The 18,215-nt window shown below is 34.7% G+C and overlaps 1 protein-coding gene across 7 annotated transcripts in view; it reads right to left on the bottom strand.

The window, feature by feature from the left end:
• The window catches only part of LOC138705761 (uncharacterized), a 209,753-nt gene that overhangs the window by 56,209 nt on the left and 135,329 nt on the right, over window positions 1-18,215 (bottom strand). For all 7 annotated transcript variants that reach the window (XM_069834382.1, XM_069834384.1, XM_069834385.1 and 4 more), the window contains 3 exons: window positions 10,703-10,919; window positions 7,069-7,187; window positions 6-192 (listed from right to left, as the gene is read on the bottom strand). In XM_069834382.1, the coding sequence (XP_069690483.1) occupies window positions 6-192; window positions 7,069-7,187; window positions 10,703-10,919 (523 nt within the window). The remainder of the gene's footprint in view (window positions 1-5; window positions 193-7,068; window positions 7,188-10,702; window positions 10,920-18,215) is intronic.

The following is an 18,215-nucleotide window of genomic DNA, read 5'->3' as shown; positions in this document are numbered from 1 at the left end:
CGTACCTGCCATTTTGGTGGCAGCCAACATTTCAGTAGCTGGTCCCCAAGCAGCAGCAAGCGCGGCTACACTGACAGAGTACTGTGCATGAGGCAGGAGTCTCCGAAGCACTGCATTGTTCATATTCCGGACATCGACCTGACCCTTGTTGTTACTGCAGTTACTAGCTTCGCAGGAGAGCAGTTTCTGGCACTAAAATGCAAAATAAGTGTTTCTGATTGTTGTAACATTCCGTAAGTTTGTTGGTCTTTTTCAACACCCTCTTTATTGTGTATTGTTTATATTGTGTATAACACTGCCACCGGGTGCATGCCCACTTGAAGTGTAAATAAATGCATACATACAATAATAATAATAATAATAATAATAATAATAATAATAATAATAATAATAATAATGATATTGATAATAATAATAATAATAATAATAATAACAATAATAATAATAATGATAATAATAATAATAATGTGTAGTTTTATGTAATGTAGTACAGTGTGTTTCAACAAAGTGTATCTTTTCTATAGTTATGCAACCCCGCTCATTCATCAGTATTTCATAACATAGAACATGTAATAACTTTGCATATGTCTAGCTCAGAGCCGAGAAACTGGAACAAATAAGACCAGTAAGCGTTTTAGACTCTAGAGTCGACGGCAATTCGGAAGGCGGAAGTCTGCTAACCTTTGCGTCCAGAGAGACAGATAGAGAGAGCAAGGCAGCGTACAACATTGCCACATCGTACTTCACGAGCACGTGCAATACAAATAGCGCAGCAGAGAATTTAAATTATCAAAAGCCAATAATGATCTTAGGCGTTGATTAGTCTACTGTAAGTATGACACCAAACAAAAACTCTTTCCTTCACTAACAATATTCTTTGCACTGTTCTCAATCCCACACCACATGTTTCTGCAGTCGTTTCTTGCACGTTGGCAACGTTGCAGCCAGCATCAAGATGGCCGGCAGCATTCTGCTCGTCAACGTTTTTAAAATAATTATACACCTTAAACACTATTTTTCGCGCCTGCCTATGCAATATTTGTCTTTTTACAGTTTCTTCTTCCATTTATCTATCTTACACACACACACACACACAGTACATGTTAGTTTTACTTATTTAATGTATTGAAACACTCACACGTGAACAAACGAACTCGGGAAGTATCTATTACAGACTGATTCCGATTGGTTCTACTGTACAAGCCTGTGACGTCACATACCAGAAATGCTACGGCGCACATAGCAGCCGACCGCCTTCCGAACTGCCGTCTAGTCTAGTGTGCGGCAGTAAACTTAAGTTAGTATAAAACCTCGTTTCAAACTCAGGTATGAATTGTGTTTATTCATTCGTTGAATATGAGAAAACCTTGAAATACGTTACTACAGTCAAGAACAGAGAGTTACGGTATTCATATACGGAGACATGCCTCATGTGTATAGTATGTTATGCTGAAAGTGAATCAATGATATCTTATCAAGGTAGTTAATTTTGTAGTAATAAGAAATGTGTCATGTCAAATAAGAAACCAACATACAATAATCTTGAAAAAATAAACGCCATTTAACTCACGAATGACGCCTTTCTCATCCATCGATATCATTTTCTTGTTAAGTACTGTGAAAAAATGCACGGTTTTCAAATCTTAACTCTCCGCTACCATCTGTTACGATGGGGAAATAAAATTTTGGGGGCATTTTGTAAAATTCAAGTTGCATAAAACAAAAAAGAAAAGGATAAAGAAAATAACATAATAAATAGAGTAGTCCATATATACCTTTACCATTTTAATCAATTGTATCTTACAAACATAAAACGGCAAACCCGTGCATTTAATTCTGAACTAGGCCTATATACGGTAACTGTGAGAGAACCAGGCTTAGGCCTATGTCCTTTCTTATCAAAGCAAAATGTTGCAAGAGTCCTCCACCTTCATACAAGACGTATGAACCGTATGTAACCGTACTCTTTTCACATTATGCTATGATATTCTCTGAAAAGCCACCGGCGTAGCTCAGTCGACTAAGGCGCTTGCCTGCCGATCTGGAGTTGCGCTCGTGCTCAGGTTCCATTCCCGCTTGGGCTGATTACCCGGTTGGGTTTCCCGAAGTCTTTCCCAACCGTAAGACGAATGTCAGGTAATCTATGGCGAATCCTCGGCCTCATCTCGCCAAATACCATCTCGCTATCACCACTCCCATGGACGCTAAATAGACGAGTAGTTGATACAGCGTCGTTAAATAACCAAGTAAAATAAATATTCGCTAAAGTGTTTGGCCGATAAAATTGATAATTACATCGGAGCTGAACAAGCCTTTTTGGATAAAATATATATAAAAGTCGCCTTTTTACTTAGCTCCAAAGGAAAAGTCTGGAGAAGTTAAGTCTGGTGACCTCAGGGGTTATAGGTTCTTTTAAGGTCGTCGAAGAAGCTCGTTATGAGCTTGATAAAGTAGATGGATGTGTGCCTTCTAGCGCCATCTTTTTGGAATTATCATTCCGTCACTCGATGTCGTCAGCTTGTTGCAAGAATTTAATAAAGATGTGATGTAAACCTATGTCTATTGTCCCAGCGAAGAAAATGAACCTAATGATTCATAAGGCGCAGGACACCGCAGTGTTCGTTTGAAAAGTAGTTGTCGTTTTGTGATTAACATAGCAATTTTTGTCAGACCAGTATCTAATCTTTTGAGAGTTGTCGTAGCCTGTCAGGTGGAACCATATAAAGAGTCCCGAAAAATCGCCAATATAGCAGGTAACAAGGAAGTTCAGTGGCGGTTCCTCGGGGGAGGGAAGGGAGGAACGTCCTCCTCACATTTTTCTTCTTTTCAAAGTAAATACCAAATGAAATATATGCCTTGAAATTCGAGGAAATTTCGATAATTTTTAAGTTCACAGCTATAAGAAAACCTCGGTTGATCGAGATGTAAACAACGCGCACTCATGTGCTGCTAGAAAACTGTGAGAAGGATGCGAGATTGTTTGTGTAGAGGAAAGTCAATCCATTCCTCCTTTACTGTAGTTAACACACATAGACAACAGCGCGCTAGCGGCCAGAGAAAGAAGCAGAGTTTTAAAGCAAGTAAATGAACGGAGAGGGAGGAGATCCTCCTCTGAATCAGCGCATGGGCGGGAAATAGAAACCGATTGGTCGTGCAGCAAGCTCGCTACAGCTGCCATCTAACGATGCTGCATTCAACCAGGCTGTAACACATCTAGGAGGAAACACAATAAAAAGAGTTTTAACGCAACACTATGAAAGACACCAAATAAACTTTCTTAATATTATAAATCAAAATATATTATTCATTGCACTTTATATAATCTACTATTCATGGTTTGAAACTTTCGAGGATATCTGAAAGTTGAAGTTGGATTTATATAAAACAAAGAGGAAGTTGTTCTAAGTTAGTATCGCAGATCTTTTTGGCCCCTGAAATTCACTTCCATTCATTGTTTACTAGACGGGACAACAGTCAAGTTATCAGTTTTGTACAAATATATTTTAAATTGAAAGTACTGCAAACTACATTTTAACATAAAAAAATAATCAGCCACCGGCAGCTTTGAACAATAATGGTAGTATGACTTTACAAGAACTGACATTCTTCAAAAGCATGTGGTACTGAACTTGTAAAATGAACATGTGGCAACACAGACCACGTGGGTGGGTGCAGTGTTCTCTCTTTTCTCAGATTATTTCTCATTCCCATTTCCGTAAAACAGTTCCGGTTACGTGTTAGTAGCTGGTCTCTTCCAACACGTGTGATGCTGTAGTGTGCGCGAAAAATCCTGCGAGGTTGTGAATTTCCTTGTAATTGTTAATTTTTGCAATTATTCAACAATGAATGTAAGTGAAAACATATTATATTTTGGACAATTTAGTAAACTCAGTTTACAAAAACCGATTATTGCTATACAAAAGGGAAGGCCAACCCCAACACTACTTGGTCTTACATGTATGCATGTAGGCTAATTTGTAGCATGTTTCTCTCAAGAAGTTGTCATTTTGCGCTGTTAACTTCTTTCCTCCTCTTAAGAAATATGCAGGAGCCGCCACTGAGGCAGTTATAACCCAGTAAAGTGGTGAAAGTTTATATAGATCACTACAATGTTACTGATAAGCTATCTATATTGTAATACAGCTGAATATAATGTATAAGCTTACTAGGAATAAGAGTTCATGTACGCCGACTTCCTTCCAATGGGGGGGGGGGGGACAAGACTGTACAAAGGTCTGATAAAACTTAAAAATGTTTGCATGTAAAAACTTTTCTTATATATTTCGCAGAAAATAACATTGTCTGATTGTTGATATAACACACATGGAAATTGCTTAACCCAAGATTGTTGAAAATTACGGCCCTTATGCACTATATCTTTCCCTTCACAGCTTTGCTCACTCTTAGTTTACCCGCGTTAACGATGAAAAACATGAGCTATATCAGTTTCACTGCCATTACTATAACCCAATTTTTATTTATTTATTTATTTTTTTTTTCCTTCATTGTAGTTTCATTTTAGACTGTTTTCTTTACTAAGAATTCATCCATTATCAGTAGTTACATCGTAATCACTGATCACTTAAGAATCACACACCCGCGACGGTGACCATCACAAAAACTGTCATTAAACCAATGTAGATAATGGTTACTTTTAAATTTCATAACAAATATAATTCTTCTTGAGAAAATGTTGAATATCAATAATTATTTGTTAACTGATACTATACTCCGTTTCTGGAATGTGTAGAGAATAGGGGACGAAACAAGTCCTTTGCGCATGTGGTGAGTAGAGGGGCCAATCTAATGACGGCTCTAGGCTGAAGGGAGGAGCGACTGGAGAGAGAGGATCGCGCATCTTGCCCCTCAACGGCCGCAAGCCGATGCAGCCCGCAACACACTCCTATATTGATAAACAGGCTTCGCATGTTTCTTACAAGACCTATATTGGACGGAGTAGTTTCTCCTGGTACATTAATGACGTCAGTCAAAGACGTAAGCAGGTTACATGACTTCTATGTGTTCTGATTTATGTTATGTAGAAGAGCACATTATTACGTATATATTATTATGTATGACGATGAGTTCCTTGTGTTCCCGTTCAGTCATAGAGAAAGTGCATCAGGACACAAATGCGGCCATCAATATCTACACTGCAGTTGCTTATTTCGGGATTTGGAATTGATTATTTTTTGTTTAAGGAATGGAAACATATTCATAGAATGTATACTTTTTGTCATTGTAATAGTAGTTATTTCAATAAATACTGTAGGTGTAAATTATTGTTTGTATATATGTATAAAACTTCTGTTGTATATTTATTATCAGATTATTGATTTCAAAATTCAATTGTAATCAATGGCGTGGCAAACATATTTGCTCAAAACGTTTAGATTGTGCAAACCATTAAAATTAAGTTGCAGTGTTATCATGATATGCTCCATTATATTTTACATTCACCGTAGGCCTACTATACCGCCACTTATGCAGTAAACGCTAGACATTTGAACTCCCTCCGTACAAGGCTATATTCCTCGATAAATTCGGCGTGACAAAAATGCGAAGTCTGCTGATAAACTTCGACCATTCGCTTTTCATGGGCTCCACACAAATGCGCTGACTTATTTTACAGATTCCAGAAACGGAGTTTAGGCAAAAATGAGTTGAATAAAATGTTAACTGAACTGTTAATTCCATATTACAAGAATTATTATTATTATTATTATTATTATTATTATTATTATTATTATTATTATTATTGTTGTTATTATTATTATTCCCCTTTGGTAATACCTATGAACGTTACTGATCGATAGCAATAGGTGACAAATTTTAACTGCACTGGAAAAAAATGTGGATCATACACAATATTTGTCACATATTTAACATAATAAATAATGCTTTCAAAAATCTGGGTTTTATTATTATAAACTCATATACTTTACAAAACACTTCGACTTTGACACTCCTTTTTAATTGTCATGTTCGCGCTAAATTGGAATATGCCTCTGTAATTTGGTCACCCACTTGCAAATCACATAATAATCAAATTGAAAAAATTCAAAAACGATTCTCTAGATATCTGTATTTTGGAAGATTATCATTGTTCAGCCCTCCATAACAAAATTTCGTACAACAATCTACTTGCTGAATTTAATTTAATGTCTCTTGGAAATCGTAAATTACTTGCTGAGCAACTTTTATTATATAAGATATTCAACGGTCCACTGGATAATAGCGAAATATTATCACAAATCCAGATTAACGCTAGAACATCACATTTAAGAAATCGTCAATTGTTATATTATAAAAAAACCCAAACACTTCACCAGTGTTAAAAATGTGTTCAAATTTCAATGAAATATGTAAAACATGGGATCTAGATTTCTGCATTTCTTACATGGAATACAAACATTTTCTTATTAATATACTGAAGGTAGTTGATTTTATATAATATTGCTATTTGTTTCTCTGCAATTTGCCAATTAAAGCTACATTTTACATTTTTGGCTATGATATCTATAATTAACTATTTTTCATTTATTTTATTTTGTATTTTTCATTTATATCTATATCTGTGTCTTTTATTTAGGTAGTATCGATTTGTCTGTTCTTTTTTCCTTTACTCATTTTCCATTTTAATTTGTATTTACACTTGTATCTGTTTCATCTCTTTTTTCATGTTATATGCAATTCTATTTTTTTAAACGAATATCTGTACTGTCTATTGTAATTGGGGCTTTGCCCTGTTATAGGCATAAATAAATAACATATGTGGGGGATTCACCAATCAGAAATGCAGGAGGAAAGAAAATGCGGAGACATTGTCAGTTGAGTCACTAGCATGTTCATTGCGACTACTGACTCTCTCTATGGATATGAAATAATCATTTTTGACTAATTTTTCGAACAAAGCAATTATTTTTATTAACACGAGGAACTTTCTTCGAATTATTTGGAGGAGTGAGGCCCTTCTATTAATTTCATTGGGAGGCGACGTCCCTGGCTGCATAAATTGGACAGAAAATGTCGACGCCTATGTAAGAGATTTTGTTATGTGTAACGTACCTGATATGTAACCCTGTAGGAAGTTATGGTTCCTCCTGTAACCAATGGAGGAGTCCACTTTACTGCTATTTCACTCTCTGTCGTTGATACAAGTTCGAATTCAAATACATTCGAAGGAGCTAAAAAAATAAACATTCATTAGTGTATTTTAAAATAAAAAACATATTTTACTTACCATACCATAATGATTTTCGCTTGCACCGCTTCAACTCACAACTGGGGTGCAGACTGCCTGATTGTTTATCAGTCATTAATTTCAACCATGTACTTATTGTTCTCAGTCTTTCCTAATTTCTTTCTGCTTTGCGGATTTCTGAAGTGCAAATATCTAGTTAATGTTTACAGAGTAGAAACACTGACTTCATTGGCATTGAAAAATATATGTTTTGCAGCTAGATTGATGTCTACTATGGCATGTAACTTTATTAATTACTTATATTTCGTAATTAATATAGGCCTACGACCAATTAAAGAGTGTGAATGCAAAACGCGTTCAGTCCATTTTTTTAAAGGACTGAGCTAGATTTTTTATCCACTGGTCTACGGACTGAGCGAGTTTTCAAGTGACATGCACAATAACACACACTTTTAGATAAGGATTGGTGTCGTTTTGAAATAAAACAAGCTTAAGGTATAATGATAGAGGACTCATACACAATTATATACACTGCCGATGTCACTACAAGGGAGAGTCAAAAAGTAGCCTTAATAATTAGGCTATTATTTTATTAATTGAATACATACAATAAGATTACAAACACTTCATCACTTTTCGACATAGTCCCCACTACGTTCAATGCAAGTGTGTATATATAGGGTCTATGTAGTACTACGATCTACTCTGTGATTTGTTATTTATATATTAAGGTTATGTTTTGACTCAGCCTCGTAATAAACCGTGTATAGCTTTATACGAGACTTATGCAGAGTTGGGATAAAAACGTTATTAATAAACCATACATAAGCGATGGATTTATAAAAGCCTATAACCATACATGGAAATTGCTTTGCAGTAATATACAAGAAACCCCTTGTTTAAGCGTTGTATATAGATAAAAAAATGGCCGCTCCTCTAACAGCAGTTCGTATCGATTGTTATATTGTGATTATGGTTGTCTTGTAACCACAGAATAACAAACCAAAGAGCACAGAATAATTAGAATTATATTGTTTTAGCTGTACCCTTGACAAAAATATAGTGTGGTAATCGATCAGGTCTAGTTTTACTCTTGATACTTAGCGCAGCACACTAGCGCGCACTATAGGCTGCAATAGAGAACCTCAGTTATTCTATTACCTTTTGTAATGAAGTAAAGATGAAACTATGACGTAGTTGTGTAACAGTTGGACTGTTATACACGATGTATAAGGAATTTACACACGACTTATAAACGAGCTATTCGTTGTGTAAGTACTATATAACACAGTTAAATGTCTATAAAAGAGTTTTTAGTAAGACCGTAAATGTATAAATCATTAAAATGACAAAATAATCTGAGTCAGTTTTGGAATCACCCTCTTCAATTACAACCCATCCTTGTCTTTTTAATCCAATTAACTTTAGCTATAGGTATTTATCCCGCCAAAAATAAATATTATCTGTAACGTTTTGGACGTTGATTTTGAATTTGTGTAAAAATAAATATCTATTCTCTAAATTTGTAACCCTTTCTTAACACTTTGTGTTAAGTATTGAAATATCTTAACTATTTTTGATCTTGTCCATCTAACGAAAAATTCGCTTATGGCTACCCATGAGTGAATTTTGAAGAAAATCTCTCAGAAACCACAATTCTGTTTTCTGACATTAAAAAATAGACCTACTGTGCCGTTTCTTTTCGGCACACAACCATTTATTTCTATTTCCTCTTTTTCTTTCTATCCTAGTTATCTTTCCACTTTTGTTCTAGTTCCTCTTTCTCCTCATAGATGGCTTACTTCCTATTCATTTTCTGTCTTACCTTCTACTCTAGTTTAGTTGTTTTCTTTTCTTCCATTTTCACGTGATTGCGTTTTGATTTATGCTTGGTCGGGGGCCAGTTAATATTTTTACGGGGGCCAGTTATTATTTTGTAATAGCGTCACTTTATTGGTTCAGACCGGGGGCGCATAAAATATTTTTCCGAGGGCGCATTAAATATTTTTGTTAGTGGTGAGTCGGCGTCGGACCTTCGTTGAGGAAGGTTGTGTAGAGAGTTGAGTCAATGGCATGCCTTCGAGTAGGAAGGGTGTAAACGAGTGTAGTCTGGGACTACGACTACGTCGTTATCAGTTGCTAATTATCGTGATTGGGTCGCGAGGAAGAAAATTTAGATACTGCGAGCGTTGTAGTAGCATAAACATCGAACTGGGTTCGAAAATCTTTCAGGGAAGAGTGCAGCCAACTTGGGCTAAATGACGGCGATATTAGATTTGTGTTCTGGTTCTAGCTGTGATGTGACTTTTGAACCAACTGGAAATTTGAAGCAGTGTGGGTTATGTATGAGTTATTTCTACGAGTAAGATGGCAACAGTGTGCAGTCTTTACGAATGTAAGGTAACAAACTATTTCCTTTATTGATGTTATTTTTCAATTACGAACATTTTACTGTGAAGAAGCAGCAGCGTTATTGTTTGGTGTGTATATTCTCAATAAATGTTTTATTTAGAGAGTGTGTGTTGTTACTCAACTACCTTGACAAGCAGATTTCCATCCCGATCATAACGATTCATGGCAGGGTTTTTCTGTACTTTATTACAACCAACAAGACTAGATAGGCCGAGAACGGTTCATTACTACGTAGGCCTACTCTCTCTATTAAAAAAAGTAGCACAACCGTTACGGCACCGCCAGTTTTGAAGTCCATACTCCAATTTAAATGTCCCGTGGTGCTTTAAGTTTCCAGCCGCGACGCTCTAATTTGCACTGTACTGAGCAATTCGGATTTATTTGCGTTTTCATTGACTTCTGTCTGAATACATGTCAGGAGGATTTTAATATGAGCATTGCATTCAAATCTTTCATTGCTATTTTCTCACACTTTAAATTTTTAGTATTTTCACTTCTATAAAATGCTCCTTGGGAAACAGATATTTTGATAGACAGTTCGAACTTGGTATTTAAGTTCACGGATATGTAGTGAATAAAAATAGCTCTGGGCTTTATGGTGAGTACAATTTCAATTTATATTTTTTTCAGATTTAATATATTTTTTTTTTATTTTAAAGAAAAAGACAATATTAAAAAAATTCTAAAGGCTTATCTAATGAATTTACATTGAAACCCTGGGTTATTTAAAGAAGTTATGTATGGTGAGTCTATTCGCAAATTATGAGACCGAAAAAAAGAAAATTGTTACGCAAGGGACTTTTTGAGATACTCCTCTCCCCCAAAAATATAAATTTTTCCCATAATTTGTGAACTATGAGAGCAAACAAGCACAACATTTTGTGAGTTCTTTAGTTATATTAGTATACACTTGTGGTACAAATTTGAAAAAATCTAGCTTTTATAGTTTATAATTTCGTAATTTCACTCATGGGTACCGTTATAGGCCTATACAAATCCTGTAAAAGTATTACGCCAGATATTCGGGCTGTAACTACAAAGAATATAACATAAGAAATTTAGTTTATAATTACAAATATGCAATACCTTCATCTCTAGTTTTCCCTGTCAGAATATTCGAGTAGGAGGAAGGTCCGTCCAAAGTTACAGCTTTGACTCTGACAGAATATTGCTGTCCCGGCAACAGGTCGGTGAACTCAGCTGTTTTATTCTTTACTTGGGAGTGAAGGAACCATCTACTGTGTTCCTTCCATTCGACCACGAAGTGACTTACGGGACACCACAAGGGGACGTCGGAAGGAAACTGAAATTAAAACATTTCTTTAAAAAGTGTGTGGTACATTTTTGAATACGAGATAAATGCTTATACTTTAATTTACATAATTCTCCTATGTTGTGTAAAGTTGCTTGGTATAAATTTCTACCACTCAGCATTAAGCAGAAGAAGGCGCTTTTAACATCTCTTGTGACACAGGAAATAAGTATTTATATTCATTTTTAAGTTGTTTATAAACATTTTCCCGCTAAACAAGTTTCAGAAACTAAAGCTACTACCGTAGAAATGGCGACCGATTACATCGTAACTGCAAGGCGTATAATCAACGAACTAGAATAGACTCTGTCTATAGGCTGAATCAAAAGTCTGGAACCACATAAATATCTTCCATATGCTTGATTTTCGATTACTATAGGTGTTAACAATATTTGTAAGACCAAATGCTCTGCCAGTGACAATTCGATTCTAGCCCTCAGCTATCTCAAAAGTCGCCATTTTGGATGCAATTTTCAAATTTTAAATGGGAAGGAGGTCATGCAAGTACTCAAAATCATGTTAAATTAAACAAAAAAAGAACAATGGTGCAATCTGTCTTGAGATATCTCTAATCGTTTTCAAGTTATTTAAAGATAGCGAAGGATACACGGAAATAACGAACAAGGTCCATTCGAAATAATTTTGAGATACATGAAATTTAAAGTTTGAGGACTTAAAACGACTAATTTATTGTTAACTTATATTGTTATTTTTATCACACAGTGATGTAGCATTGTAAATCAAATATGTGACAAAATATTGTTTTGATTTTATGAATTACAACAATGCAAAACTGCAAAAAGTCTAATTTACTGCATTTTATAAACGGGAAGATCGAACAATGTCACAGTTTAATTCAATATTTGTTGAGAATAGAATCAGGCATATTATTTTCAAACAATGTAACACTTTTTACTTTCATTTAGCATATTCTTGTTAAAAGTTACAAATACTGTTGACCCATTATAAATATTGTTATCTTTGAGTGTTCATTGTTCCAAACAACAAATTTACAGATTAATCTAATAGCACAGAAATTGTCACTGTGAATGAATTGAACTATAAAATCGTCTCAATCAGTGTCAATGACTTCTTGTGAGTCGCCGTTGGTGGGAAGAAGACTGAAAAATTCTGTAGCAGTTGGAGAACAGAAGTTTTTTTCAAAATGTGTAAGTCTTTGTACTTTGCTGATGGAATACATAAGAGCCTGTTGTGTAGCTGTTCTGGTATTGTTGTTTCTTTAGTAGATAATTTGACGCCATTTTTTCATTTCAAGCATCTGAAAAGCGAAAATGAGTTTTTAAATAGATAGAACACTTTAAAATAGTAGGGTAAAGTGTAGTTACATTATGTTTTATTTTATTTGTTGATGTTAATAAATTAAGAAGCTTACCTGATAACTTTCAAACAGACCACTATATGACTGCCGAATGAACACAAGCTTGTCCTCTCCTTTTACGTGGAACTCTGATAGTGGTCTTGACGCAAATGGGCTTTTCTTTCTGTAGCAGTCATTGAGGAAACTTCCCCATTTGTAGAATATCTCCTTTTACAGTTTACAATGATGAATGGTTCTGGTTGTCTCCGAGAATTCGCAATCTTTTGTCTCCAGTCATCAGGTACTTCATACTTTGCTCTCTGATTGATAAATTTCACGTTCTTGTCACATTCCAGGTACGAGTGGCCTCGAGTGGGAAATGTGATCCACAGAGCATCAAACAACCTCTTCTTAGCATGAACTAGATAATGACAAAATCTAAATACCATATAGTTCTTATTTGGTCCAGAACAAGAATCACAGAAGATATGGAGTTCACGAACGCAGCTTGGTAGAATATTCATACAGTGGTGCCATAACATAGACCAAACTTCATGAGGGCCTTTACTTGAAATACTTTGGTCATACGTGTAGAAAATAGATCTTCCTGTTGACAGCATATATATGTTAAAAGAGTAAAAGGACAGCTGTCGACGATAAAAGACTTCACTAGTTGGAATGTTTGGAACTGACAATTTTTTTTTGGAAATACATGCAGGTAGCCTCTTTACAATCTGACTTCCTGGATTTTAGACTGCAGCCCGTTTTACTTCATAAAACTTCCGTCCTTTCCTCTTGTGCAATTCATCCTTCAAAATCAGATTTTGTTTCTCCTTTTCAAAATGATGTAATTTACTTGCGTCTTTTTCATTGGAAATTCTAATTTAATGTGTGAAATGACAGCTTGAAATTTGTCACATTCGCTGCATGTGTCGGTTCTAGGATATCAAAGCTGATGTGCACTGCTCAAAACAATTAGAGGAACACTGTGAAGTATTTAAAAACTTTTTCACTGGATAAAGGTACAGACATGAAATTAATAAAGTATATCATTTATGGTTATTTATGGCCACATTTATCTCCATGTCAATAAAAACAAATTAATAATGTCAACAAACAACTTTTTAAACACTGCATTATATAATAAATTGAATCTTATCCTTACTTATCAAACTTAAACACCCATTATAAAGGTCTAGTATCGTGTATGGCCTCCACGACATTCGATAACAGCTTTGCACCTTCATGGCATGCTCCCTATGAGATCCTGTATTTCCTCTTGGGGGATATCTCCTATTCCTCCTTTAGAGCATCTCCAAGTTCCTGCAGGGTTTGTGGAGCTTGATATCGGTTCCTGACTTTCCTATCCAGAAGATACCGCAAGTGTTCAATAGGGTTGAGATCTGGGCTGATCGCTGGCCACTCCATTACCTCAATTTCATTCTCCCTTAGGAAATCCCTGGTGACAGTCGCAGAATGTGTCCTGGCATTACCCTGAACAAACAGAAATCCAGGGCTTACTCCAATGACAGACAGCAGGTACTAGATGCTCTTATAGAACGTCCTCGACGTACCGGACAGCATTTAGTCCCTGGAGAACAATTACGCGGTCCGTAAGATTGTTGTAGGCCTGCATATTTCCGGCCCACACCATTATGGAACCTTCACTGAATCTATCAATTTCCTGTACAGATCCTACAGAAAATTTTTCCCCTGGTCACCTCACATCCTTAAACGACCATCACAACGTGCAAGACGACACCTGGATTCGTCCGAAAAGAGCACAAACTGCCACTGGTTCAGGTTCCAATCCGCATGGTTTTCAGCAAACGTAAATCTTGCTGCCTCATGCTCATTTGTCAAACGCTGTTTTTAACATGCTTTTTTGGACGAGTATTCTCTTTCCTTAATCTGTTCCTTACCGTTTGTTCTGAAACCCGGATTCCGGAAGCCATATAGAGGTCATTCTGCAGATCTCTTGCAATTTGATACGCTGTCGAAAAGCATATAGGATACTCTATCTGTCGTCCTGGGGGGCTTGTTTTACATTTACGGCCCTGACCAGGTCTTCTACAATACTGACCTGTCTCTCTGTGCCCTATGCACAACCTAAACAGCACGGAAGGAGAAACCTCAAGCTCTTTAGCCACTTGTCTCAGTGATTGACCTTGTCGTAAAAGTAGAGTACACTTCAAACTCATTTAAATGCCTCATTTTCTCAGAGACTTTAATAAAAAAGGCAATAATCAACATCCGTGACTATAGCAACGTCAGAAAGCTTAGAAATTAGAAGTTGTCAGTGTCTTCCGTAATCAAAAATTTCTCCATATTTGTTATTTCAGGTAATCACTCTGCCTTTAGGCCATGGATTTTTAAAATCTGTATCCATAGATAAAATTAATGTTCCAATTTACATATTGTCCAATTTTCAGCATCACAAGTTCAGAAAACACTAACCTATTCAATTTATTACAAGTGTTACTCTAATTTGAGCAGTGTATTTAGTGACAAAAGATAGCCTGCATTGCTCGTAAAACACCGGGTTGGCAGGAAATGTTTCTAAGTATAACTTATGCAGCTTAGAAATATTCAAGTTCTCTGGAAGATACAACCTTCGGCTATCGTGAAGAGAGTAGAGGTTTCCGACCGCTAAGTGAATGAATGTGCTGATGCATTTGAAGTAAAGTCTCTCCTTGCAATTGGTGAGGCCTGTTTCCATCTTTACCACTTGTTTCTATATGGGCTTTTCCAGTAGAAGCCAATGACGTTTTTAAAGTGACTAAATGTCTGCATATTATTCCATGTAGAGCAATAAATGCTTTATGGCAAACGGGATCAATATTTTGCACTTTATACCCGTAAGAAAAATTATGAAAATCAAATTCGTCTTGTGTGTTTCTGGATCTTTTTCTTTGTACAGGAAGCACTGAAATTAGCCCTGAAAGGTGAACATTTTGAGTGTCATATGATGCTAATTCAATAAAATGTTTAATAAGATCTTTTCTTTCACTTTGGCTTATTTTCTGAAAACACTGAAAATGAGTACATTTACAGTCTCCTCCCATAATATGGCTCATAGCAAGAATTTTTTTAAGCATTTGTAACGCGTCCTGTAACTTTTCTCTTCTTTGAATTGACAGAACATGGTATGGGTCCGAATAATTCATCTTCTCTAACGTCAGATATCTTAAAAATAAATTGCACTAACCACAAATACTACAATAATATGTACTATAAAATATAATAATGGAAATAATCAACATCCTTTGAATTGACAGAACATGATATCGGTCCGAATTATTCATCTTCTCTAACGTCAGATGTTTTGAAAATAAATTGCACTAACCACAAACATTACAATAATAAGTACTATAAAAGTATAATAATGGAAATAATCAACATCCTACCACAGACATTTGAACACTGAAACAGTACAGCTGTTTGTATTATGCTCACAAGTTCTACTGAAAATTAATATCATTTATTGTCACATGGAATAACATCTGAACATCATACAGTCATTTAATAATATTATTATTGTACTAGCCGTACCCGTGCGCTCCGCTGCACCCGTTAGAAATAAATATAAAGTAATTACATAATTAAAATAGGACATTTGATCCAGGGAAGATTGGTGTTTGATAGAAGGATAAATCGTTTAATATGTTACTTCATTTAAATTGTATTTAAATAATTAAAATGCGATCATTTTGGTCCAGAGACCACTCATTTGGTGCAATGACAATTCCTTTAACATGTTTCTTAATTTTTATTACATGCATCCATACTTTAATGAAGACTGACATATCATTTAGATTTAATGTGTATACTTTATTTTACTTGCTATATGTTTCCATTGAATTATGATAATAACTTAATTTTAACCCTTGTTTTCTACGTATTCAGTAAATGGCGCTTGAGCCACTATGGTTCTGAACCCTTCAAATAACTTATATTATATTATATTATATTATATTATATTATATTATATTATATTATATTATATTATATTATATTATATTATATTATATTATATAAAAATATGTTGATAACGGATGTACACCGATAAGTAAGTTTTTAATTTGTTATGGAGGCTCTTGAATCTCAGGAGGAACAAATATTATTTTACAACAGCGCAACATAATCTGCTTGGCTCATTACCCAATTTTTTTGCATTGCATTTAATGCATATGTATTTTATGTATTTTATCACGATTCAATTGAGCATAGTTAAAATTTGGATTATAAAATAATGGAATGCTAAGCTAACATATTATTACTGCATACTGCATACTCTTGTGGTTCGTTAATTCTCTGAGATAAACATTATTTTAAGAAATACAGGAAACGAATGCAGAGAATAGCCTATCAAGTTGTTTGTGCATAAGAAGCTATTTTAATCTTACCTGTCCTCAATTCACTCCGAAGTTACTGTAATAACATTATAGCAATATGTCCATATAGAGAAACTACACTTTCCAATGGTGAAATAATAATTAATTACACAAATCGGTTAATTTAGCTTCCGATATTACTTCATACAAACACAGAAACATTCTCTGTAGGCTATGATTCATAGCTTTCGATTGTTGTTGACCAAGGCCCCTTATAGACGAATTCATTTGTTTATTTCATTACACCGCCTTAGATGGCATTGTTATTTTAATTTTGAAACTCACTTATCTCATTAAATATCAGTCCTATCAAAATTTTTCAAAGAATAAAGCTTATCGGAAATGATTTTTAAAGAAATGTTTGTTATGTAACATTTTTCACAAAAATCAATAATAAGCAAGATATTTCGATTTATTTAATTCAGACCCCCTTATAACCCCCCTTTTAAATAATGTATTTTGAATGCCATATAGCCTAAAATCTAAGTTACAACGAACTTAATTTAAGTTCCAATTTTCATCGAAATCGGTTCAGCCATTATCGCGTGAAAAGGTAACAAACATACAGACAGACAGACAGACATACAAACAAAAATTTCAAAAAAGCGATTTTCGGTTTCAGGGTGGCTAATTATATATGTTAGGACCAATTATTTTTGGAAAATCGAAAATTACCAGAAAAATTTTGGCTACAGATTTATTATTAGTGTAGATGTATTTTAACACGATTCAATTGAGCATAGTTAAAATTTGAATTATAAATAATGGATTGCTAAGCTAACGTACTATTACTGCATACTAAATCAATACACTCTCGTTGTTCGTTAATTCTCTGAGATAAAAATGAATATGTTCATAAACATTATTTTAAGAAATACAGGAAATGAATATACAGAATAACCTATCAAGTTTTCTGTGCATAAGAAGCTATTTTAATCTTACCTGTCCTCAATTCACTCACAAGTTAACGTAATAACATTATAGCATTATGTCCATCCAGAGAAACTACACTTTCCAATGATGAAATAATAATTAATTATACAAATCGGTTAATTTAGCTTCCTATATTACTTCATAAAAACACAGAAACATTGTCTGTAGGCTATCTTTCATAGCTTTCGATTGTTGTGACCAAGGCCCCTTATAGACGAAGTCATTTGTTTTTTATTTCATTATACGGCCTTGGATGACAGTTATTTTAATTTTAAAACTCATTTATCTCATTAAATATCAGTCCTATCAAACTTTTTCAAGGAATACAACTTATCGGAAATTATTTTTAAAGAAACTTTTGTTATGTAACATTTTTCACAAAAATCAATAATAAGCGAGATATTTCGATTTATTTAATTCAGACCCCCTTATAACCCCCCTTTTAAATAATGTATTTTGAATGACATATAGCCTAAAATCTAAGTTACAGCGAACTTAATTTATATTCCAATTTTCATCGAAATCCGTTCAGCCATTATCGCGTGAAAAGGTAACAAACATACAGACAGACAGACATACAAACAAAAATTTCAAAAAAGCGATTTTCGGTTTCAGGGTGATTAATTATATATGTTAGGACCA

Source organism: Periplaneta americana, chromosome 9 (assembly GCF_040183065.1).
Source record: "Periplaneta americana isolate PAMFEO1 chromosome 9, P.americana_PAMFEO1_priV1, whole genome shotgun sequence".
Taxonomy (NCBI): Eukaryota; Metazoa; Arthropoda; class Insecta; order Blattodea; family Blattidae; genus Periplaneta; species Periplaneta americana.
This window is presented reverse-complemented; position numbering and strand designations above follow the sequence as displayed.